At 47.6% G+C, this 24,986-nt stretch overlaps 1 protein-coding gene across 1 annotated transcript in view; it reads left to right on the plus strand.

The window, feature by feature from the left end:
* Window positions 1-5,654: 5,654 nt before the first annotated feature.
* The window catches only part of LOC123249940 (kielin cysteine rich BMP regulator), a 30,440-nt gene continuing 11,108 nt past the window's right edge, over window positions 5,655-24,986 (plus strand). The window contains exons 1-23 of the mRNA XM_044679023.1: window positions 5,655-5,852; window positions 6,423-6,559; window positions 7,156-7,214; window positions 7,577-7,618; window positions 9,407-9,579; window positions 9,873-10,056; window positions 10,193-10,269; window positions 11,376-11,472; window positions 11,843-11,925; window positions 12,370-12,463; window positions 14,276-14,428; window positions 14,602-14,708; window positions 15,287-15,380; window positions 16,671-16,844; window positions 17,058-17,140; window positions 17,402-17,495; window positions 18,425-18,610; window positions 18,719-18,889; window positions 20,404-20,580; window positions 22,968-23,053; window positions 23,629-23,719; window positions 23,838-23,920; window positions 24,437-24,530. Of these exons, the coding sequence (XP_044534958.1) occupies window positions 5,655-5,852; window positions 6,423-6,559; window positions 7,156-7,214; window positions 7,577-7,618; window positions 9,407-9,579; window positions 9,873-10,056; window positions 10,193-10,269; window positions 11,376-11,472; window positions 11,843-11,925; window positions 12,370-12,463; window positions 14,276-14,428; window positions 14,602-14,708; window positions 15,287-15,380; window positions 16,671-16,844; window positions 17,058-17,140; window positions 17,402-17,495; window positions 18,425-18,610; window positions 18,719-18,889; window positions 20,404-20,580; window positions 22,968-23,053; window positions 23,629-23,719; window positions 23,838-23,920; window positions 24,437-24,530 (2,737 nt within the window). The remainder of the gene's footprint in view (window positions 5,853-6,422; window positions 6,560-7,155; window positions 7,215-7,576; window positions 7,619-9,406; window positions 9,580-9,872; window positions 10,057-10,192; window positions 10,270-11,375; window positions 11,473-11,842; window positions 11,926-12,369; window positions 12,464-14,275; window positions 14,429-14,601; window positions 14,709-15,286; window positions 15,381-16,670; window positions 16,845-17,057; window positions 17,141-17,401; window positions 17,496-18,424; window positions 18,611-18,718; window positions 18,890-20,403; window positions 20,581-22,967; window positions 23,054-23,628; window positions 23,720-23,837; window positions 23,921-24,436; window positions 24,531-24,986) is intronic.

Consider the following 24,986-nt stretch of genomic DNA (forward strand, 5'->3'; position numbering starts at 1 on the left):
GGTTAAGATGGTGGCAGCGGGTACACTGGGCTAACCTTCCACCCCCCCCCTTAGGTCTAAGAAAGGAGCTGATAATACCCTTAGAGGCAGTTCTTCCTTCTACCCCACCCCCACCTCATCCCTCTGCACAGAAGCTAATAAGATTATCTCATTTCATTCTGCACACCATCCAGTTCCCACATGAATTCCAGAACAGAGAAACTGGTATTGAAGAGAAAAGAAATCACAGAACCACAAAATCTCACTGTCATGGGAAGCTATCAAGTGACCCTTTCCCTTATCTTCCAAATACCCGCTGTCCCTCCCCCCCATTAGATAAGCATTTTTCGGGGCCATTCTTTGAATCCCTAGCACTTAAACCGTGCTGTGCACACAGCAGGCATTTAATAAATGCTTACTGACTTGACTTCCCATGAAGCTGAGCATATGTGGAGATGGGTCAGGGGGCATCCCATGGGGCATGCATGGAGCTGAATCAACACTCTGCCTCTTTTCAAAGGCACAATCACTCTGGCCCCTCGCTTAAAGGGCTCTTTCTTAGTCCCCATGAAGGGACTGAGATGGGATGGTTGAAGATGATTAGTAGCTGAATCTGAAGAAGTTGCCACTCCATAGATCTTAAAAGGAACCATAATGTATGATGGTTAACTGTGATTGATGTAACTATTATCAACAAGGCAAGGACCACCCAGTATAACTCCAGGTGACTCCTGAGAAAAAGGCTATCCGGCCACCATAGATGGACAGATGGAGTCCAAATGCGGACAGAAACATAGCATTCTTCACTGTATTTCCCCCATGAGTTTTTCTCTATGTGTAAGCAATATGTGTCTTCTTTCACAACATGATGAATGGGGAAATATATGTTATATGATAATATCTGTACAACTTATCATATTACCTGACTTCTGGGGAGAGGGAAGGAGAAGGCATGAAATGTAAAATGTCAGCAAATGAGTATTAAAAATTATGTTAACAAGTAATCTGAATAAAAATAAAAAATTTAAATAAAAAAGAGGAATGACTGTTCTCTCTAGAAAGAAGAAGGAAGAGGAGGAGGAGGAGAAGAGGAAGAAAGAAAGAAAGAAAGAAAGAAAGAAAGGAAGAAAGAAAGAAAGAAAGAAAGAAAGAAAGAAAGAAAGAAAGAAAGAAAGAAAGAAAGAAAGAAAGAAAGAAAGAAAGGAAGAAAGAAAGAAAGAAAGGAAAGAAGGAAGGAAGGAAGGAAGGAAGGAAGGAAGGAAGGAAGGAAGGAAGGAAGGAAGGAAGCTAACATTTATATAGCACCTACCATATTCCAGGAACATGATCATGAGTTTGTGAAATTGGGGAGTTTTGGGGTGCTGATTCACAGAAGGAGGCCATTTTTGCAACAGCTTTATAGAGGAGATGACCTCTCCTCTGAAGATAAGCCCATGAATGGCCAGAAGATAAGGACCTGAGTGAGTTGTTCAGACAATGAAGGTTAAAGGGTGGAAGTGAAATGTGTGTTCTTCAAGTCCTACAAGTTGTCTAATGTTTTAAGCATCAGTCTTTCCAGGAAAGCATTGTGACATATTTTAAATATTTGTCAATGAATGTTTAGGAGTATTTTTTGATAGAATAAATCTCTTGCATATGGTCTACTTGGTTTATTGAACACTTTTCTAGTTACTCAGTCCTTTTTGTAGGAAATGCTAGACATGACCAATACCTAAGCTTTTCATTTAAAAAATGTTTTGATGGATATTGTCTGTCACTTAATGTCATCACAGTTATGCCCAGGATCTTTATCATTCCCATTTCAGAGAGTCATCCCAGCCAACAAATGGTGTTTTTTAAAATAATATTTTCTTTTTTCTCAAGTTATATGTAAAAACAGTTTTAAACATTCATTGATCCACTAAAGACCCTTGTTTTTCCCCCATAAGAGCTAGAAGGGATGTGTCCATATGGTTCTAACCATACATCCCTCATCTTGTACGTGTGAAGTGAATATTTTGAATGCAAGTTTAGAAGTTTACGTTATCTCTGTAGCCTGATGCCTCTGCTTGTCTGTCTCTTTGGAGACCCCGAGGGACCTCAAGAGTGCTCTGGATGAAAAAGGACTGCCACTCCTCTCTCATTAGGAATCATGGTGGCCCGCTCTTTAGAGTGGGGGTCTTTAACCTTTTCTGGGACCTGGACCCGAGGGCATACCTATAAGCCAATCTATAAACATGATAAGTGCTTACTATGTGGCAGGCACCATGCTAAATGATGAGGATGCAAAAAGAGGCAAAAGATAGTCTTGATCCAACAGGGAGCTGGCAATGGAAGGTCACACTACCTAGGTAGGAGAGCAGGGAAAATGGAGTGAATCGAGAAGCAGGAGACGAGGAGAGAGCTATGGTAAACACTTTCATGCTTATGGCTCCAGTACAGTTTCCAAAGGACCCTTTTGCCCTGGGTTATTTATTTATCGCATATAGGTTCTTGAGCTACTCTTCCAACTGGTCCTGAGGAGTCAGGTCAGCAGAGTGTGGTTACTATGTGACCCTTGGACTCAAAGAACCTGAGGGGTAGGAAGGTTGATTGTTTGCCTAATGCTATAGCTCCTAAACCCCCACAAGCTCCCCTGATTATCAGCTGTTATCAATTGGTTAATCGGGCAGTGAGTTTTTAGAAAAGGGTATTTATATCTTCAGTATAGTAAGATCTGTTAGGAAATGCCAATTAAAATCCCACCCCCTAGAGAAAACTTTTCCAACTCTTGGATTCTAGTACCTTCCCCCTGCTTTCCCTCAGTGCCTTCCTATTCTATAGGGATGTATGAGTGATCCAGGAAGACTAATACCACTGGTGTAAAGGCCTGCTGAGCTCTTTTCAGGGTTTCTTTCCTCCTCTGGTGTATGTTTTTCAACCAACTCTTACCTGTTCCAAGAAGCTGTAGCATGCACAGTGGCCACATCCCAGCAAACCGACCAACTGAGTTGAGTTAAACCAGGTTGAGAGTAACCAACAGGCATCGAACCCATTGGTGAGTTAGAGAGTTGTCTCCCCCGGAAACGCATGAAGACTTGTGACAAGGTGGACAATGGAGGAACACGGAACCTGCCCACTAGAATCCCCCAATCTTGCACATGCTCCTTATTCCCTATGGCAACAAATCCCAAAATGTACCTCCACCTGAGTTTAGAAAGGGAGATGCTAAGTGGCCAGACCCCCCAAAATAGGCCAACTCTGATCCACAGGGCATGGAAGCTTCTGCCATGAAAGCGGCAGATGAGAACAATTTGGTCCGACAACCATAAAGGGGGTGGAAGCAGGCGCAGTGGAGCACTCAGAGCTCGGTCAGACATGGAAGTTGCCAAGGTCATCCACTTCCTCACCAGCCATCACTCATCTTCTTAACTTTCGTCTTGCCACTGGACTTGGATGACTCTGGAAGAGAGAGTGAGGCTGACTACTTTATGCAACTCTGCCTCACTTAAATCTAATTTATGTTCCAGTCAAGAGACATCACTGATGAAGTTATTTTGGTCCACTTTGAGTATGAAGGACAACAGATGTGGGAGAAACACACCCAAGTCTGTAGCTAGCAGGGTCTGGCCCCAAGAATGGAAAACTCAAACATGGTTCAGTCTAAAAGAAAAGAATTTTATTTGAAGAAGTGCTGCTTTATGATGATCTATGAGTGGGTGGAATAGTCTGGGGACTAACCAGGTAGCCCCAGGGTGAAGTGGTAGCTTCCATACCCTGTGGATCGGGGTTGGCCTATTTTGGGGGGTCTGGCCACTTGGCATCTCCCTTTCTAAACTCAGGTGGAGGTACGTTTTGGGATTTGTTGCCATAGGGAATAAGGAGCATGCGCAAGATTGGGGGATTCTAGTGGGCAGGTTCCATGTTCCTCCATTGTCCACCTTGTCATCATTTGTCAGGGAGAGGTCTTGCTGCCCTTCCAGAGGGGATACGGTACATTGGAGGATCACAATGGGTAATTAATTATTCCTAAGAATAATATAAGCAATTAATAAAACAGAACAAGTACAAAGCTGATGCCTAGCATAGAATGTTACCAACCTGGTACACAGAGTGGGTAACTGAACAACCTACAATTCACGTTTGATTAATGCTGAAACTACAGGTGTGGCAGTTGATGTTTAACTAGTGCTAACTAGTGAGAAATGCAAGATCTCAGAGTACGAGGGTCCCGTTCCCATGACTGCCCCTCACTGCCCACTGCCAGCCCACATGGCAACCAGCCTTCCTTCGGTCAATTAATTCCTACTTATCCAGTATGTAGCATACTATGGAGAGATTTGTTTGCATGTTGCTTCCTCTATTAGGTCATAAGCCCTTTGAGGGTGGAGATTGTTTTTTGTCCCTTTTTGTATCCCTGGGATTTAGCACATTGCCTGGCACATAGTAGGTGCTCAATACCTATTTATTGATTGATTATAAACACCCCCCCCCAAAGTCTGTGACATGCTTTTCTGCCAATACATCCAGATTATAAGGAAAAGTGGTCTCGAACTTGGAGGCCAAAGGAGTAACTCACTGTTCTTTGAGACTGAAAGTCCCTTTCACTGCATTGTGGAGAATTTGTGAACTAGGGAGCTTAGCAGGATTCCCCTTAGTAGTTTTTCTGCTGGGTTCTTTGTAGAGTCTTAAATGGATTTTCCTTAACTCATACAGGCTGTCCTGTCCTTCCAGGAAGGCTACTGAGACACCAAGAGAAGACAGAAGTCCAAATTCTCCGAGCTTCCCCAAGTCTCCCACTAACTGAGGCAGGTGAAAGGAGATTGAGACCATGCTCAGACTCTCCATTTCTCCCCCATCTAACTGCTGGTTTTATAAAGTCACCAAAGGACCAGACCACGTCCCTCAGCCAATATGTACAGATTTCCCATGGAATCTAGGGAAGTGTCTGCACCTTGCTCATACCTAGTGAATAATGGAGATAGATGCTCATCTGATAAGCAGAGCAGGTCCAAGTTTATTTTTAAAAAGTTAATTGGTGGGACAGCTGGGTGGCTCAGTAGATTGAGAGCCAGGTCTAGAGACAGAAGGTCTCAGCTTCAAATTTGGCCTCAGATACTCACTTGACCGCCATTGCCTAGCCCTTACCACTCTTCTATCTTGGAATCAATGCACCGTATTGATTCTAAGATGGAAGGTCAGGGGTTAAAAAAAAAAAAAGTTAATCTTCCAAAGGTGCCAGCACTAAAGAGACTGACCTTTCCTGGGGGGGAAGCTTCTGGGGTCTGAAGACTGAGGGGAGTTTAAAAGAAAAAGAGCTTTGATGGGCAGAGATGAGCCCGGTAGAGGTGGGAGGGACCGTGGATTTAGTGCCAGAAGGGACCTCAGAGGCCATCTAGTCTAACCTCAAATTTTGCCCAATAAGGGACTGAGGCTCAGGGTCACAGAAGTGGCCGCTCTCAGAGGGAGGCTTTGAACCTGGCTCCCTTGGACTTTCCATTGGCCTGAGGTCTCTCTGCAGGGCAAGAGGAGGAGGGACACTAGACTGTCTGAACAAAGGCAAGAGAGGCAGCCTTGATGTTTCTCTCCCCACCCGCCCCCTGTCCGGCCCCAGCCTCCCCACTCCCCCCCCTCCACCACCCAGCCCCTGGCTCTCTCCCTGAGTCCTAGAGAGCTGCCTTCAGCTCTGTGACTCAGGAAGCGCCAGGGAGAGGAGCATGGCCTTTCCGGGAGGCCCCTGGACTCTCTTCGCAGCTGTTTTCCCCCTCTTCCTCCTGGCCCTGGCACTCCCCAAGCAGGGATTAAACTTGCCCAAAGCAGAGGAGAATGGTAAGAGCCGGCTGGGGTTCCAGGCTGGAGGCGGGAGGCTGCCTGGGCCCCTTCTGCTCCAAAGCGGGAAGGGGCTGGGGCTCACTGTACTGGCTTCTGCCTTCCCTGGGCTCCGATCTGACTCGATTGCTCCCACTGTCTGTCTACCAGCCTTTAAAAAAAATGGGAGGGGGCCATTGTTTGTTTCAGGGAGGGGAAGGGGCAGAAGGCACTTGGGGGATGGCTGAACCCAGGACCCGGTGGGGAAGTAGAGGAGGGCATCTAGGAACGTCCTGAAAGGAAGTCAGAGAATTGCAGTGGAGAGGAAGCTCCCTTGGAATCTGGGAATCTGAAGTTAATTATGCTGAGTGTGGGGAAGGGGGAGGGAGAAAGAGGCAAGAACAGGAGCCCAGATCTAATGCCTTTGTGCTCTGGGTGCCTGCTCCTTCCCTGCTGGCTGGGAGGCAGAGGCTGGGAGGGATCGGGAAAAGGGCCAAGGAGGCTCCCAGACAGACCCAGAGACACTGAGAGAAGGAGAGAGAGAGGCAGAAACTGGGATCTGGAGGAGGTGAGGGCAGGGAGAGGTGAAGAACTGAAGACTGGAGATGGAACCAAGGCGCAGCTGACTAGGCTTCTTCTCTGTAGGGTCTCCCCAAGCCTGGGACACTCTGTTATAGCCGGGTGACCTCGAAGGCTCCCCTCCCCATTCTGGTGGTGCCTCTCCGGGAACCAGGGGCCAAGGTCTAGAAGGAGATTCCGAGGGTGGGGGTGGGGTCTTAGTGGAGAAGCTACACTTAGTTGAGGGTAAAATCTGGTAACTGAGGTTAACTAAGGCTCAGGGAGAAGAGTCGAGGCTGGGCTCTGGAGCTGAAGATAATTGGATGGTCCTGGTGCCAAGACCTTTTTCTTTTTCCCGGTGAATTGATCTCCTTGATATCTCTCAGCCAACATTTCATCTCCGCCTGGGTGCCTTTGTCCACTCTTTCCCCTGTGTCAAGGGTGAATCCACCTTTCTATCTCTTCCAATCTCCTACTTTCTTTGAAATCTCAGCTCAAATACCACCTTCTCCATGAATGAAGCCTTTCCTGATCCTCAACTATCACTTATTGTTGTTCAGTGATGTCACTCTTGCTGACCCCATTTAGGGTTTTCTTGGAAGAAATACTGAAGTGGTTTGCCATTTCCTTCTCCAGCTCATTCTATAGATGAGAAAACCGAGGCCAACAGGGCGAAGTGACTTGCCCATGGTCACAAAACTAGGAAGTTTCTGAGTCTGGATTTGAACTCAGGTCTTCCTGACTTCACATTCTATCCACCATGCCACCTAGCTGTACATGGGGTACACATGCCTCCTCCAATTTACTTTATTTTGCCTTTACTCCTATGGCTTCCTGTTGTTCCTCTAACAGTGATTCCCAAAGTGGGCGCTACCACCCCCTTGTGGGTCCTGCAGCGATCCAAGAAGGCGGTAATGGCCACAGATGCATTTATCTTTCTTATTAATTGCTATTAAAATTAAAAAAATTAATTTCCATGGAGCTATGTAATATTTTTTCTGGAAAGGGGGGAAGTAGGCCAAAAAAGTTTGGGAACCGCTGATCTAATAGAATATAAGCTCCTCAAGGGCAAAGATGGTTTCATTTCTCCCTTTAGTATCCTAAGTTCACATAGTAGGTACTTAATAAATGTTTGTTGATTAACTGACTTATTGTCTGTTTCATCAACTGAACCCCTAAAAGAGAAGGATGAGGGGAAGGGGAAAGTGGGACACAGATGAGAGATTTAGAGCCTCTTTGGGGATGACTGTCTCCTGTTCTGCTAATTTTCTAGTTCTGGATCAGCTGGAAGCTTTGACCATCAATCCCCTGGTGGGTAAATGCCAAGGGAATCAGGTACTGGAACCTGAGCCAGGGATGGCTGCCTAGAAGTGGAAATTCCAGATACCTCCTCTTATCCTCCAGCCCTAGCCTGGGATTTTTTCTCCCCCCCCCCCTTTTTTTTCAATTATATGTAGAAACCATCTTTGACAATTGTTATCTGATGTTTTGGGATTTAGATTCATTCCCTCTCTCCTTTCCCTCTTCCCTTGAGGTGGTAAATAATCTGATACAGGTTATGCCAGTGCTTTCATGCAATACATATCTCCACATTCCTCATGCCCTGAAAGAAGACACGTATCACACATACAGTAAAAAGCTCCTGAGGAAATAAAGTGAAAGATGGCATGCTTTGATATGCAGACTCCAACAGTTCCTTCTTTGGCTGAGAATAGCATTTTTTATCATGAGTCCTTTGGGTTTATCTTGGAAACTTACTTTGCTGATAATAGTTAATCCTTCACAGTTGATCGTTGTATAATATTTGTTACTGTATACATTGTTTTCCTGTTTCTGCTCACTTCACTTTGTATCAGTTCATATAAGTCTTTCCAGATTTTTCTGAAAGCATCCTGTTCATCATTCCTTATGAAGCAATAATGTTCCATTACAACTATATACCACAGCAGGCAGCTTGGTAGCTCAGTGGATTGAGAGCCAGGTCTGGAGACAGGAGGTTCTAGATTCAAATTTGATCTCAGACACTTCCTAGTTGTGTGACCCTGGGCAAGTCACTTAATCCCCTTTGCCTAACCCTTATCACCCTTCTGCCTTAGAACCAATACACTGTATTGATTCTAAGACAAGGAGGTAAGGATTTAAAAAAAACAACTATATAACACAACTTATTCAGTTATTCCCCAATTGATGGACATCTTTTCAGTTTCCAATCCTTTGCCATTACAAAAAGAGCTGCTATAAATATTTTTGTACAAGTAGGTCCTTTCCCCCTAACTCTGATCTTCTTAAATTATAGATCCAATAGTGGTCTACTGGGTTAAAGAGTATGGGCAGTGTAGGACTCCAACTGCAGAAGCATCAAGGTTCTAGATTGAGTCCATGCAGATTGGTCCATTGGTACAAGTGGTCACTACTTTGGGCTGCTGTTAGTGATATGAATAAGCAGGAGTTGGATGATGGAACCAAGCTATTTATAAGCCACTTTATCCTGTTTGCCTCAGTTTCTTCATCTGTAAAGTGAACTGGAGATGTAAACAATAAACTCTTCTAGTATCTCTGCCAAGAAAACCCCAAATGGGGTCCCAAAGAGACTGAACAACAACTAGTAGCTACCATTTGCTGCTTCTAGTAGTTTTGGAAAAATGAAGAAGTCATTGGCCAGGTTCTCTTGTCTTGATTGCCAGACTCCCATGACTGGACACCCACCCCAGGGCCTTTGAGCCTCAGTCAGGTCTCTAAATTATAGCCGCCCATGCATCTGGATGTGCCCTTTGCCAATGCACCCAAGGAAACTGGCCTCCCAATTCCTGTTGTGATTCCTTTTCCCATCTCTATCTTTGACAGCCCAGGAGCTGGGGAATGGTACGAGTCAACAGAAGAGTGAGGGATCAAATGTAAATCTATTCCAGAGCCAGTGCAGTACTCTGAGAAGTGTCCTTCTTACAGGACTCCTGGCACCGGCAGGACCTGCAGGGTTAGAAATAATTGTCCTCTCCTCCCCTGATTCTGGGGTGAAAATGTTGGAGTTGAGCATCCCACCAAGTCCTACCCAGATCTCTTCAACTCTATTTTCTCTGCTCATTCTGCTCCTTATGCTTTGTAGACACTGCAGCACTGGACCCAGGACAGCCAGCCATCCACGATGACATCGGTCACTACCAACAGCTGGCACTTGTTGACTCACCTCCCCTCTGTGGGCCTTTGGAAGAACAGTTGCAAAAAATGATAAAGCAGCTATGGGAGCTGGGAGCCAGGGTGGCAGAACTTAGGGAGCAGGTAGGGATGGGGCTATGGACATATGGGGAGTGAGGGCACAGGGTTCTAGGGGCCAGATGAGGGGAAGTGGGCAAGGGTAAAAATGGGAGAGGACTCACAAAAGGACAATGAATAGAACTTTAGAGATGGAAGAGGCTTCGGAGACCAGCTAATATCACTATTTGGTTCTGCTCTAAAGGCGGCACGTGCCCCTTCTCCACTTTCCCACGTGGCCGGGGCTCCATGAGGGGGAGGAGGTGAGAAAGGGGAGCAGCACGTCCAGATGATCATCCGTATCCTTGCCGCTCTCCCAGAATCTGGACCTGTGGGCGAGGGTGAAGCAGCTGGAGTCCTGCGAGTGCCGCAGACCTCCTTGTGCCTGGCAGGGGCAGGAGTGGCCAGTGGGAACCCGCTGGGAGCCGGATGCCTGCACTCGCTGTGTCTGCATGGAAGGGGAGGTTCGGTGCTCCCTCATCAGGGAGGTGGCCCACTGCCTCGGTGAGTTCTACAACGATCCCGTGGCACGGCGGGAGACGGGGCCCACCAGGCACTGCCTCGTGCCCTGTGACCCTCAGAGGCTGCCGTCTTAGGGACTGGGGGTCACCTACAATGACTGTTCTGTGTTTGGGGTCAGGCTGCAGCCACGAGGGCCGGACCTATGGCAGCGGGGAGACCTTCTCTCCTGATGCCTGCACCACCTGTCGCTGTCTGGTAAGCCCTGGAGTTTTCGGATGCCACCCCCTCTCTCTCCATCATCTTTCTCACACCTGCTCTTCCTCTCTCCTTCCCTCTCAGTGCAGGACAGTTTGGGGTTCTCTGAAGAGCCCAAACTGAGATTAGTGTAGATGGGCTGAAGGGAGACAGAGATACCACCAAGATTCCAGCTGGTCCTTCTTCCTCTGCAGCCCCGACTCCCGCCAGGGCTGCTTTCTTGCTTTGGATCCCTAGTTTCCTAGAGGCACGGCTGCCCTACGTTCTTCTCCCTCTCCCCGGCAGGAAGGAAAGGTGACATGCAGCCAGCCGCTGTGCTCGTGGAAGCCCTGCCTAGACCTCAGGAGGTGCTGCCAGGGCTGTGAGCCAGGTCAGTCTCTTGCCTAGCCCCTCTCCTCCCAGACCGCCTCAGGTCCTGACTGGGGCATCTCACTCCCGATGCTCATGCCGGGTGGGCATTCAACCAGGGCTCCTTGTCCTACTACCCTGTCAAAAAACTGTTGTACAGGGGGCAGCTGGGTGGCTCAATGGATGGAGAGCCAGGCTTAGAGACAGGAGATCTGGGATTCAAATGTGGCCTCAGACACTTCCTAGCTATGTGACCCTGGGCAAGTCACTTAATCCCATTTGCCTATCCTTTGTCTTTCTGTCTTAGTTGTTACTGAGACAGAAAGTAAGGATTGTTTAAAAAAAAAAAGAGTGGATGAGATGGCCAAGCAAGAGGATGAAAGAATGAACAAATGCACGGATGATAGCATTTATTAAACATTTACCATTTGTGGGAAGAGAGATAATAAACACACATTAATGTGTAGGGAAACAGAGGCACCCACTCTTGCCTCTCTCCCTTTGTATCTTTGGTCTCAGAGCCTGAAGGCTACATAATCTGCCCCGAGAACCGAAAAACCGGAGAAATGTGGTATCCGGAGCCCTGTGTCAGCTGCACCTGCCAGGTAAAGGTCTGGCCCTGCCCTGGCCAGGGGTGGTGCCCAAGGCTGCCACAGCTGTTGGTGATGAGAAGATTTCTGCAGGGAGGGCCCTTGGGATTATGGAGGTCTGTGCTTAGGGGGAGGCCAGAGAACAGGACTTTCTCTCCTCTCCCACAGGATGGGACTGTTCAGTGCATGGAGGCCTCGTGTCCAGAGCTCAGCTGCCTGGAGAGTTACATCCCACCGGGGCAGTGCTGTCCTGTCTGTAGGCCAGGTGACCTCCTCCTCCCGGATGGTTAGCAGCCCTGCCTCCACAGAGCAGCATCCTTACTCCCCAGGACCGGGAACCCACTGGCCCTCGGGTAGCCCAGGCCCTCGTCTCCATCACGCCAGACCCAGGAGGCCCAGGCCTGCTAAATTATCCCTGCGCCCTACCAGGGACAAAATCCAACTGCCTTCCTCAGTCCCCACACAGACCCCAGGCCAGTGCTCCATTCATGGTGCTTCCTGCCCGCATCCCCCACCTTCCCCCCAATTTCTTCCTCTCCCCATGTTTTACCCTCCTCTCCCTCCTTCCCTTGCCTGGAGCTGCCTCTGGAGGGGGAACGGGTTCCTGCCGTGAGCCACCTCTCCCTTCTTCCCAGGCTGTGAGTATGAGGGTCAGCATCAGGAGGAGGGGGCAGCCTTCCTGTCCAGCTCCAACCCTTGCCTTAGCTGCACCTGCCTGGTGAGTGAGGCCCCCTGCCTGCAGCTCTGCTTCTGAGCAGCAGACTTTGGGACGCTTGTGCTCTTGGAGGCTCGCTTGTGAGATTCTCCACCATTCCACCATTCTCCGGGGTTGTGCCCTTGGCTCCACTCTTGGCCTCTATGTGCTGCCTCATGCCCTCCATTACCCCGTGTCTGGGGGCAGGAGGTTGGCTCTTTGCCTCCCAGCCCTTCCCCACTAGGATTGGGTTCTGCTGCATGCCAGTGTCTTTCCTTTTTCCCTCCCCATCCTGAAGCTCTCTGGCCTGCCTTGCCACATCACTTCACCTCTCTTGGTCTCAGTATCTTCATCTGTCATGGTAGGGGGTTGGACTTGAAGGCCCCCAAGCCTCATCCGGCTCTCATCCTATGATCCTAGGAGTCCGTCATCTTCTGCCTGTGTGTCCTACCTCTTTATGTCTTGTAGAAGAGCCTGGTTCGCTGTGTGCCTGTGCAATGCCCACCTAACCCCTGTCCTAACCCGGTCTCAAGGCCTGGACACTGCTGCCCAAGCTGCCAAGGTGAGAGCCTCTGCCTGCTAACCTCTATCCCTCCTCAGCCAGGTCTGAGCCCTATTTATGGATGGAGACCAGGTCTCCTAGGATCCTTGCAACCTGGGTAATTTTCCTTCCAAATGGAGCCTTTGGATGATCTGCTTGGCAGTCGATAGAGAGTCAAAAAGACCCAAATTTAAATCCAATCTCAGACACTTGTTAGTTGTGTGACCCTAGATAAGTCATTTAACCTCTATCTGCTTCAGTTTCTACAACTATAGAATAAGGATAATGATAGCACCTATCTCCCAGGGTTGTTGTGAGGATAATATTAGTAAAACCCTTAAGGCAGTGCCTGACACATTGTGGGTACTTTAATGTTTCTTTTTTTCCTAGACATAGGATCAAAGGAACCCTAAAATCAAACAAAATACAAGAGAATATTAGAACTTCCTGGGCAAGTCATTTAATCTCCATTGCCTAGCCCTTTCTGTTCCCTTCTGCCTTGAAACTATTACACAGTATTGATTCTAAAATGGAAAGTAAGGGATAAAAAACAAAACAAAACTAGAATTGATAAGCTCTTTCAGAGAGGGCAGAAATCTTTTTCTAATCCAATCTGCTTCACTTGGGGTCTTGGCCTGAAAGAGCATTGCCACTTCCATCACTCAAGCTCAACCCAAAATTGGCAGAAAAAAGAGCAATGGCTCGGTCTTGCCAGTTTTAAGGATAAAGGCCACTAATTAAAGGAAGATACCCCCAGCCATGTGGTAGGGGGTAGAGGATACAGAGGACTCCAGGTTAGGCAAACCAGGCATACTCAAAAGGTCCCCTCAATGGCATCTCCATTTTAGAACTGGCATGCCCAGAAGCCCAGATTATAATAAATATTAGCAATCATTATTATTGGTGCTGGTTCTACCCTTGAGGAAAAGAAGGCTTCTTCACTTCTAACTAGCATCTTAACCTAATGGGATTATGGGAATCAGGACTTGAAAGAATTTTAGAGATCTCTTCCAATGCTATCATTTTACAGATGAGAAAACTGAGACAGATGGGGGAGATAACCTGTCTCAGATAGTAAGTGGATTCAAATCCAGCTCTCCTAATTCCAAATCCAAGGTTCTTCCTACTCGACCACACTGCCTTCCATTGTTGTTCAGTCTTTTCAGCTGTGTCCAACTCTTCATGACTCCATTTGAAATTTCCTTGGCAAAGATCCTGGAGTAGTTTGCCATTTTCTTCTCTAGCTGGTCTTGACCCCTAGTGGATGCTCTGAGTCTGCCCCAAGAATGACTGCTCAAGGCAAGAGCTCTAGCCTACCTAACTGGCTCTGCCATCTAAAAATCTCTACCCTTTTTTGAGTCTCTCACTACATTATTTCTTAGTCTAGGGGCCGGAGAAGGTCTTTCCTTTTCTCTCCTCTCCTCCAGTGCCTCCTCTGAGATGATGAGCTCTCATTGACCGATGGACTGGTCACACATTTTCACAGCCCACTCTATCCACTTCATGCACTTCCATTGACAGCTCCTTCTCAGGCATCCCCAGGACAGAAGTCTTCTAGAATCCCGGGCTATGGTTAGAGGCAGGGCATTTCAATAGAAAGGAGACTGGACTCAGAAAGAGACAGTCTGACTTTACAAGAGAAGACAGGACTAGATCCCTTTCAAGGTGTTTTCCTGCTGTATGATTTCGTAGCTGAAAATATCACAAATCCCTCACACACGAGGCAAATGGACACAATTCACCCAAAGTAGGAAAGTCATTCATCATGGGATGGGTACAATATCCCCAGTTGCCATGGTGATGGACCAGTACCTTCTCTGTGTGCCCGTGCAGTGTGTGTGTTCAATGGAGAGGAGTTTGCCGATGGGGTACAGTGGCAGCCAGAAGGGCAGCCCTGCACTACCTGCTCCTGTCAACAGGGGATTCCCGTGTGTGAGGCTGTGCCCTGCACCCCACCTCCTTGCCAGCATCCCACTCAGTTCCCAGGTGAGTGCCCTGTTACCCGGATCCTTCCCCTTAGAGTACAAGGATAACCTCTGCTCAAGCCACATGTGGTGCCTGATCCACTGACTGAGCATCCCCAGATGACCTGGCTTCTCCAAGAGATACCCCTTCTTCCTCTTCCTTGGCTCTGGCCTCGCTCACCCAGCCCTTCCCAGGTGCCTGCTGCCCTGGGTGTGAGAGCTGTACGTACCAGGGACACATCTATGCCAACGGACAGAACTTCACCGACCCCAGCCACCCATGTCACACCTGCCACTGTGAGGTACTTCCCACTAATGCTGCCTCCTGAACCATAGCCCCCACATAAGTGTGTGAGACCAAAACAGAGTCCCCACAGCAGGGGATTTCCCCCTACTGCCTTAAAAAATGTCTTATTGTTGCTCTTAAGAATAAACCCCTGACCCTTCCCATTGATTTCTCCATCTTTAAATCTGACACTTACTAGCTGTGTGACACTGAGCAAGTCACTTAACTGCTGTCTGCCTCAGTTTCCTTATCTGTAAAATGCAGATAATAATAGCATTTGCCTCCCAATGTTGTTGTGAAGATCAAATGAGATAATATTTAAAGCTTAGCCCATAGTTGGTGCTTAATAAACGCTTGTTCCCTTCTCTTTTCCCCAGTTTTCCCCTAACCAAAAAAGAGAACCCTTCTTGGTAACAGAGACATACAGTTAAAAAAAACCAAAGCATCAGCCATGTCTAACATTCTTTTTGCATCTTAGTCCATCCCCTCTGCACAAGAATTCTTTGCTACTCAAAAATCAGTAGAGTAACAATATTTTTGTAAGAGTGGAACCTTTCCCTCTCCCAGTATTTACTGTCTTCTCCTTCCTCCCAGGATGGGACAGTCCTGTGCGCTCCAACTGATTGTCCACCCACAACCTGTGACAGGCCCCAGAAAGCACCGGGCCAGTGCTGCCCTAAGTGTCCAGGTATGTGTGTATTCAGTGCCGACCTGCCTGGATCAGTCTTCCCCAGCCCCCATCTCCCCCTAAATAGAGGCTGGTCCAGCTGCTCTGCCCCCTGTCCCCATATTTACTGAAACTGTCCTGCTCCTCACTACATCCTTTGCAAGCCTTTTCCACCTTCCCCATTCTCTCCTCTGGGATAGCCCAGGGCTTCAACCCTTTGAATTTCCCAGCATTCAAAACATAGGAGGGGAGCAGGGATAGTAGGGATCTTGCAAAGCTTCTCATATCTTCTAGCCAGCCATTAGACCAGCCACTATTCACTTGTACTCCTGCTCTCAGGCTCACTCACAAATGTTTTCTTGTACTCTAGAGCTGTAACTACTTTGGGGTGTTCCATGAGGGAGGGGAGCTTCTCCCTCAGTTTATAGTACGTTGGGGTTTGCCCACTCTCGGGATCCCATCACTGTTGTGCCCCTCTCCCAGGACTCACCTTTTCCCTCTCTCCCACCCTTAATCAGACTTCAACACACTAAATTGTTTTTGCCCCGGGGGGGGGGGGGGAGTCTTACTTTGGCTCTGTTGGGCACACCTAGATTTTTGTTGTTTAGTTGTTCTCAGTCATGTCCGACTTTTCATGACCCCATTTGGGATTTTCTTGGCAGAGATACTGGAGTGGTTTGCCATTTCCTTCTCCAGTTCATTTTACAGATGAGGGATGAGGCAAACACGGTTAAGAGACTGGCCCAATGTCTGAGGCTGGATTTGTATCAGGTCTTCCTAACTCCATGTCCAATAGTTTATCCACTACACCCCCTAGATGTGAACCTAGGAACATGAATCCATTTCTCTTCTATGGTTCTCACATCCATATTATCTCTGGCCCAAATTGGTGCAATGCCCTCCCCTGGGTAGGACCTAAACAACTGTGTGTGGAATTGGGATGGTAAATGGGAATGTGGACATCCAGGATGTAAGGACCTCTTCCTCCTCTGAGGCCCCAGCTGCTAGTACCTTTCCTCCCAGACTCCCTCTTTACCCTGTATGTATCTTGTATGCCCATAGGTGTTGGCATGTAGTCTCCCTCATTAGAATGGAAGCTCCTTGAGGGCAGGGATTGTTTTTGCCTTTATTGGGATCTCCAGCATTTAGCACAGTGCCTGGAACATAGCAAGTACTTAATAAAGGTCTGTTGATTGACTAACTGACTCTGGCTGAAAGGGTGTCAGTCATGGTCCCTGCTTGACTCCTTCGACATCTCCATTATGTTTCTTGTATCCCTTCCCTACCCATTACCCTGATCCACTGGCATAGACTGTGTACTGGAGAATCGGGTATTTGTGGATGGTGAGAGCTTCCTTCATCCCCGGGATCCATGCCAAGAATGCCAGTGCCAGGGCGGCTGGGCTCGATGCCAGGCCCGTGCTTGCCCAGTGCCCCTCTGTGCCCACCCACTTCCTGGCCCCTGCTGCAAGAGCAGATGCGATGGTGAGGTGTGAGGGGATTGGGTTGAGAGGGGCAGTGTGATCAGCATCCCAGCAACATGTGGGATCTCTCAGGATCTGACAGGGCTCTTGGGATGCCTGGGGGCGTGGAGAGGTTGAAGAGGGCTTTCTGAAGAGTCGGGAGCTGGAGTTGAGAGCCAAAGTAGATTTGGGAAGTGTGGGAAGTCTACATTTATCCCTTTGATGCTCCCTTCAGGCTGTGACTTTGGGGGGAAAGAGTATCCCAATGGAGCTGACTTCCCCCATCCTACGGATCCATGCAGGGTCTGCCACTGTATTGTGAGTCTGAGCCCTGGGGATTTTGGAAAGGAACGGGCGTCCTCAATAACCCAAAGTTAGGAGACGGAAGGAAGGCAGGTGGGAGAGCTTTGGGGGAAGAACTCGGGCAGCCCCTCTCTATCCCCTGCCTCCTCCGACTGGGCTTGTTTGAAGTTAGGAAGGCTCCTAGAAGGGTGGGTGAGGGTACTAGAATTAGTTAGAAGTATTCTCCTGATCCCGAGGGTGTCTGTCTATCCCTTTGTCTTATCTCTCTGGTTACAGAATGGGAATGTGCAGTGCCTGACCCAACGGTGCCTGCCACTGCCTTGCCCAGAGCCTTTCTTACCTCTTGGAGAGTGTTGTCCACAGTGTCCAGGTACAGAGCCATCACCTCCTCTACTCATCCTCTGGTCCCCTATTTCTTCCATCCTTTGGGTCATGTTCCTCTCTCCTCTTTTCCACCCCTAGAGAGGAGGGCTGAGCAAGTGGGCCATAGACAAGCAGGTCAGGGTGGAGGTCGGGAGCTCCCCTGAGCCAATAGAAAGCCAACTCCAATGGTTACCCAGTCCCAGCCTTCCTTGGGGCTCAGGATCTCCCATGGAAGTGGGTTGCTGTTAAGTCATTTTCCAGTCATATCCAAAGATACTGGAATGGCTTGCCATTGTCTTTTCCAATTCATTTAATAGATGAGGAAACTGAGTTAAGTGATTTGTCTATGGTCATCCTGCTAGAAAATATCTGAGGCTAGACTTGAACTCAGGTCTTCTTGACTTTAGGCTTGGCACTCTATCCACTCTGCCACCTAGCTATCCTAAGTGGATCATTGGATTGTAGATTTAGAGTAGAAAGAGATCTTTAAGTTCATCTAATCTAACCCCTTGTTTTACATACGAGGGTTATTGAGGTCCAGGAAGATGACTGATCCCAGGTCATATGGTTAAGCTGCATAGTCAGAATTTGAACTCAAGTCCCTCTGACTCCAAATAGGTTTTTTTTTTTTTAATTGTACTTTAGGATTTAGGACAGGGAAGGACCTTAAGGATTATCTAGTTCAATCCTTTTTACATACAGATTCAATATCCAGAGAGATCAATTCAAGTTGAACCACTGGGCATACATTATGTTCCTAGGCACAGTGCTGAGCATTGGATTTACTCAAGTAAAGTGATCTACCCAGGGACACACAGGGTGTAAGGAGAGCCTAGTATTTGAACCCAAGTTCTCTGACTCCAATCCAGTGCTCCCATTATGTTTATGTCTCTGCATGTGTCTCAGCTCTTCCTGCACCATGTTTTATTCCCTTAGTGCCCCCAGCTGATTGCTTAGTCCCTGGGATGCCCTCTGCCCATCACCAACAACACTTCTCCCCACCCGGGGACCCATGTCGCCGATGCCTCTGTCTCAATGGTTCCATCTCCTGCCAGAGACTGCCTTGTGCCCCAGCAGTCTGCACTCACCCCCTTCAGGGGGGCTGTTGCCCCTCTTGTGATGGTAATATTCCTATGTGTCTGGGGAGGGGTGGTAAGGAAATGGGGGGGGGTGGGAAGAGAAAGCTGACTTCTGGGAAACTCTTCTGACCTTCTCTTCCTGCCTCCCCAGGCTGCTTATATGATGGAAAGGAGCTGCCCAATGGGGAACAGTTCACTTCTCCAACATCCTCTTGTCAAATCTGCCTCTGCTGGGAAGGAAGTGTCACCTGCGAGCCAAAGTCCTGTGCCCCTGCCCAGTGCCCCTTCCCTGCCCAAGGGTCCTGCTGCCCAGTCTGTGATGGTGAGTACACCAGGGGGCAGAGTGGGGGTCAGCTACAGAATAGAGGGAGGAGACTGGTGGACATTGGGTCCTCCTTGATTTTTTTTTATCATGATAGAGGATCTAATTCTAAAGGCTCTTATGGTGGTATGGAAAGAAGCTCATAGCAGCTGAGAAACTGTCCGCTTGGGTCAATCTCAGCTTTGTTACTTATCAGTCAAGAAGTCAGCCACAAGCATTTGTTCAGCGTTTACTATGTGCCAAGCATTGTGCTAAAAGTTAGTTAGGAACCCAGAGAAAGAGAAACACCTAGTTCTTGCCCTTGAGAAACGTAAATTCTTGGGCAGCTTGGTGGTTTGGTGGATAGAGCACCCGGCCTGGAGATGGGAGGTCCTGGGATCTAATCTGACCTCAGATACTCCCTAGCTGTGTGACCCTGGGCAAGTCACTTAACCTCAGTGGCCTATCTCTTGATGCTCTTCTGCCTTGGAGCAAATACTTATACGATTCTAAGACAGAAGGAAAAGATTTTTTTAAGCATACATTCTAATGGGAGGGACAACATTAATAATACATAGGTATATACATGTGTGTGATAATGAAAGCAACTAAAAGGAAGGCACTTAGGTAGGAGATGGAAGGACCCGGGTTTGACTGTGGCCTCAGACACTTCCTCGATGTATGACCCTGGGCAAGTCACTTAACCCCAATTGCCTAGCCCTTACCACTCTTCAGCCTTGGAACCAATATTGATTCTTAGACAGAAGGGAAGGATTTAAAAAATAATGAAAAGGCAAAATTATTAATTGTATAACTCTGTAGATCTCTCTGATTCTCAATTTCCCATGTATAAAATGAGTAGGATTGGACACTAGATGTACTCTCCACTCCAGTTCTTTTTCTAAAGATGTATTCAATTGAAGGGTGATTGCAGTAGGATGCAACTCGCTAGCTGTGTGACCCTGGGCAGGTTACTTAACCCTATTGGCCTCAGTTTCCTCATCTGTGAAATGAACTGGAGAACGTAGTAACAAACCATTCCAGAATCTTTGCCAAGAAAACCCCAAATGAGGTCCTGAAGTCAGGCATGACCAAAGACTGCCTGAAGAACAACAGAATGTGAGCTCCTATAGTCAGGGACCGTTTCATTTTGTCTTTTGTCTTTATGCCTCCAAGGCTTAGCACTGTGTCATGTCAAGGTGCTTAATAATGCTTGTAGAAGTGGGACTTTGGCTCCTGCTCAGGATTTACGGTGGGGGTGGGGGTGGTATTAATTTAATTAGTGAATATTAATAGCTATTTATCAATAATTAATCACAATTTAAAATGCATTAATTATTCACAATGATTGTTAATATTTAATATTTAGTATTAATTGCTAAACTGGCATTCTACCTCTTCAGATCTCTACCTTCTCACTCATTCCCTGGATGGGCAACGGCTTCTCTGAAGGAGGCACAGGATACATGGAAGGAACAAGTTCTCCTTCTTCCCTGACTTCCTCCTTTTCTTTATTCGCCCCTGATTCTCCCTAGGATGTGAGTACCTGGGGCAGTCGTACCTGAGTGGCCAAGAATTCCCAGAGCCTGAAGAACCATGTAGCCACTGTACCTGCACTGGGGGCTTTGTCTCCTGTGGCCGGAGACCCTGTGACCAGCCAAGCTGCAGCCATCCACTCACCTTGCCTGGGCACTGCTGCCCAACCTGCGATGGTAAACATCCTCCAGGACCAGCTTTCCCAAGGGTTCCATGCTGTGGCTCCCGTTCTTCCTCAGAATGAACCTGCTGGCAGGACGTTCTTCACGGATCCCTACATTTCCAATGTTTCTTCCAGAAGGGAAATATTTAACACCCTCCTAGTTAGCAAGTCAAGTCTGCAAGCTTTTATTGAGTTATTAAATACCAGGCATTGAGCTCAGATACAAAGATGTAACAGTGCTTTCCTTCAAGGAGCTCCCATTCTAATGGGGAGGCAGTGTGTCAGCCTGGATATATATTGGATAAATTGGAGATGATCACAGAGGGAAGGGACCAGCATTAAAGGAGGCCAGAGAAGAGACTTCTTTTTTTTCCCAAACCCTTACCTTCTGAGATATTGGTTCCAAGGTAGAAAAGCAGTAAGGGCTAGTCAATGGGGGTTAAAGGATTTGCCTAGGATGGAAGAGTGAGGAAGTGTCTGAGTTCAGATTTGAATCCAGGACTTCCCATCTCCAGGCCTGGTGCCCTATCTGCTATGTTACCTAGCTGCAATCCCCTTGACTAATTTTTTTAAGCCTTTACTTTCTGTCTTAGAATTGATAGTAGGAATTAGTTCCAAAGCAGAAGAGCAGTAAGGGATAGGCAGCTGGGGCTAAGTAATTTGCCCAAGACCACTTAGCTAGGGAGCATCTAAGGCCAGATTTGAAGGAAGGGGTCTCTCAGAGAAGGTAGGATTGGAGCCAAGTCTTGAAGGAAGCCAGAGAGGCCAGAATGGGGAAGTGATGAGGGAGAACATTCTAGACTTGAGAGACAACAATCAAAAGGCATCAAGAGTGGAGTTATGGGGGGGGGTGCTGACACAAAGGCTAGTGTCTCTGGATCACTGAGTATTTGGAAGGGATTAAAGTGTAGGAAGACTGGAAAGGTACAGAGAGGCCAGGTTGTGAAGGACTTTGAAAGCCAAATAGAAGATTTTCTATTTGATAGAAATATAAGGGAGCCATTGTTGAGTTTATTGACCAGGAGGGTGAGACAGGAGAGCCAGGAGGTTGACATGGTCAGCCCTGCATTTGAAGAAGATCTCTGATGGCTTAGCAGAGAATGGACTGGAGTAGGGAGTAACTCGAGGTAGGGAGGACAACTAGCAGGCATCATTTGGACAGGGGAAGATGAGGACCTGCAACAGGGTCAGAGAGAAGAGGCATGCATATATGGGAGATGTTTCAAAGACAGAGTTGATAGGAAAAGCAACAGATTGGATGGGAGTAGGGTGAGGGAGAGGGAGAAGTGGAAGACAGCACTGAAGTTGCAAGCCTTTGAGAGTTATAGGCAATTTCAGAAAAGGAGAAGGTCTGGAAGGGAGTTTATGATGCCAGTGGGATATCCAGTTCACATGTCTTGAGAAATGACGAGCTTCCCTCACTTTATCCCTTTCAATTTATCCAGCCTAATTTTTGTATAGACCTAGTTGTTTGCATATTTTCTCCCCATTAGAATGGAAGCTCCCTGAAGGCAGCCTTTCTTTGTATCCCCAGCACCTTTAATTAAGGCTTTATCCTTCCAGTTAGTCCTCTCTACTTCTGGACATTCCTTTGTCAAAACTTCATGTCCCTTTTCTGGTTGCCTTTCTGGGTAGGAGTTATCAGATTCCAAGGGGAATGTAGGATCCTTGAGGGCAGGAACTGTTTCATTTTTGTCTATATCTCCATCACTTAAAAGATGCTTCATAAATATATGCCCAGTTGTGTTGAATGACTGAAAAACTGGGTTGAGGAGGGAGTATATTAATCTCATAATATTATTTTCCCACTATTCTATAGCTCAGGGGTTGGCAATGTATGGCTCTTGAGCCATATCTGGCTCTTTTGAGGGCCAGATATGGCTCTTTCTGCAGGAGCCATAAAGTCAATTTTTTCCAGGCGCTTTTACAGGAGCGCACACTGTGAGCGCTGTATGGCTCTCAAGAAATTACATTTTAAAAAAATGTGGCCTTTATGGCTCTCATGGCCAAAAAGGTTGCTGACCCCTGCTATAGCTCTATTTACATTGATTTCAGCCTCTTACAGTTTCCCCTTTGGAATGCCCTCCATCTTCCCTCTGCCTACCCAATTCTTCCCCATCCTTCAAAGCCCAGCTGAAGTTCCATTTCTTCCATTAAACTTTCCTTTGTTACTTCACCCACATGGATCTCTCCCTTCCCATCTGTACCCTGACTTAGGACTTGAGTCTATTTTCCTGTGTATTTTTTATTCCTCCACCTAAATGGTAAACTATCTTCATGCCAACCAAGACCATGTCTTACATTTCTATTGAGATGGGCACTTAGTAGGACTCCATGAATATCAGTTGATTCAATTGCCTTTGGTTCCTCTCTCACTGTTTCTCACTCCTGATCCTTTAGGTTGCCTCTATAATGGAATCACTGCTGCTTTAGGAGAAACCTTCCCAGATCCCACTGACTCTGCTTGCTCCTTCTGTACCTGCCAAGTAAGTACCACCAGGCTTAAGGGACCATCCTTCCCTGGGACAAGTTGGTCATCACATGTTTCTTTCCAGGTAGACTTTTTTGAATAGTAGTGGGAGCTTAGCTTAGGACTTGAAGAGCTCAGAGCAAGGAGAGGGGAAGTGTCCACTGAGGCACAGGAAGGGCTGGTATCTGCCTCAGGATGCCCAGGGAGAAAGAGACAGGATTTATATATTGTCACACCCATTAGGCTGTAAGCTCCCATAAAGGTAGGGAATATTTTTGCCTTTCTTAGAATCTCTAGCACTGAGCATGGTGCCTGGTATGTTTTTGTTTTTTGTTTTTTGTTTTTGTTTTTTTGGTAAGGGGAGGAGATAAAATAGAAGCATATTAATAAATGCTTATTGACTGTCTAATTGAGTAGAATCTAGGTCTGGTGACTGAGAGGAGGAAGATTGAGGGACCAGAAGGTGCCCAGATAAAGCTGTAATATGGGGTGTGGATGTGACAAAGGGTTTCTCTGAGGTGAGAAGCTTAAGAAGGTCGTGAGTGGATGGACTTGAAGTTAAAGAAGTCGGTGATGTTCTTTCTCCTCCAGGCAGGCTCTGTGCAGTGCCTGAAGAAGCCATGCCCACCGGCTCTTTGCTCTCACCCCACCCCAGGGCCCTGTTCCTGCCCTAATTGCCAAAGTGAGCTCTCTCCCCACCCCTACCCAGTCCCATACTCACACCTTTTCCTGCCGCGGGCAGAAGAGGGTTAGGTTGAAGGCGGAACCAGCTTTTAACCTAGCTAATGTCTGCCCCACAGGCTGCAGCTTTGAGGGGCATGAGCGCCAGGATGGAGAAGAGTTTGAAGGGCCAGTGGGCAGCTGTGAACAATGTCACTGTCAGGTACCCTCAGCTTTGGGAGGCCTGCTTTGGTTTGGGGAGTGAGGAGCCAAGCTATAAATAGGAATCAAAACATCTGAGAAAATTCAGTTGAGTGTAGAGGGGTACCTGGGGGGGATAGCTTGTGCCCCCACAGGAGTTGGTGGTGGGAGGAAGGCAATCTTCTAGATTATTCTGAATGCAGTTGTGGGGGAAGAAGAGACCACCACTCTTCCCCTTCTGCTAGCCCATGATCCTATTATCTCCTCCTCTCCCGCACCCCACTTTCTTCTACATCCTCTTTGAGGGCACAGGAAGAGAGAGGACCTTGAAGTGTGGGAATTAGTGTTCTTTGGACAATAGCAAGGAGAAAATGTGACTCCTCATCATGTCTGGTGCCTGGGAAAGCCTTGGCTTCTCCACCCTAGTCACAGCTCCCAAAAGGAGTTGGTATGGTGCTATTCAGTGAGTTGTTCTTAATTCTTCATCGAGGGAAGGAAGGGGAGAGAAAGGGAGAGGCTGATTCCTCATTTCCCACAGGCGGGGAATGTGTACTGTGAGAGGGTTCGATGCCCCTCGCTGCCCTGTGCCCTCCAAGTGGCAGACCCTGGGACCTGCTGCCCCCGCTGTAGAGGTACCAATCCCCATTTCCAGCTGCCCAAACTCCCTAACAATTAGATCTCTCCCAAAGTGGAAATGGGTTGGAAGTTTCCTTCTTCTTCCTAGAGGTCTTTAAGCAGAAGCTGGTTTTGCAGGGTGAGGTGAGAATTCTTTTTCAGGTAGGGGTTGCCCTTGATAGCCAATTGAGTCCTTTTCAACTCTTATTTTGTGAGTCTGATCCTCAGACTCCCGTCCCTTCTTTTGACTCAGGCTTCCTCCAGGACCTCCCAAACTCTCTTCTCTTTAGACTGGGAAGTTTTTTCAACTTCAGGATAGTTTCTGGGTTAATTTGGTCTCACACCAGGTTCTCCTACAACTGCCTACCTAGCCAGCACAATCTCTGCCTCAGTTCCCCTTTTTTTTCTCAAACCCAGGACCTTTGATGGGGATATGATTGGGGATGTAGACTCTAAACGATCACCCTAATGCA

This window comes from Gracilinanus agilis, chromosome 5, assembly GCF_016433145.1.
Source record: "Gracilinanus agilis isolate LMUSP501 chromosome 5, AgileGrace, whole genome shotgun sequence".
In the NCBI taxonomy this organism is placed as follows: domain Eukaryota; kingdom Metazoa; phylum Chordata; class Mammalia; order Didelphimorphia; family Didelphidae; genus Gracilinanus; species Gracilinanus agilis.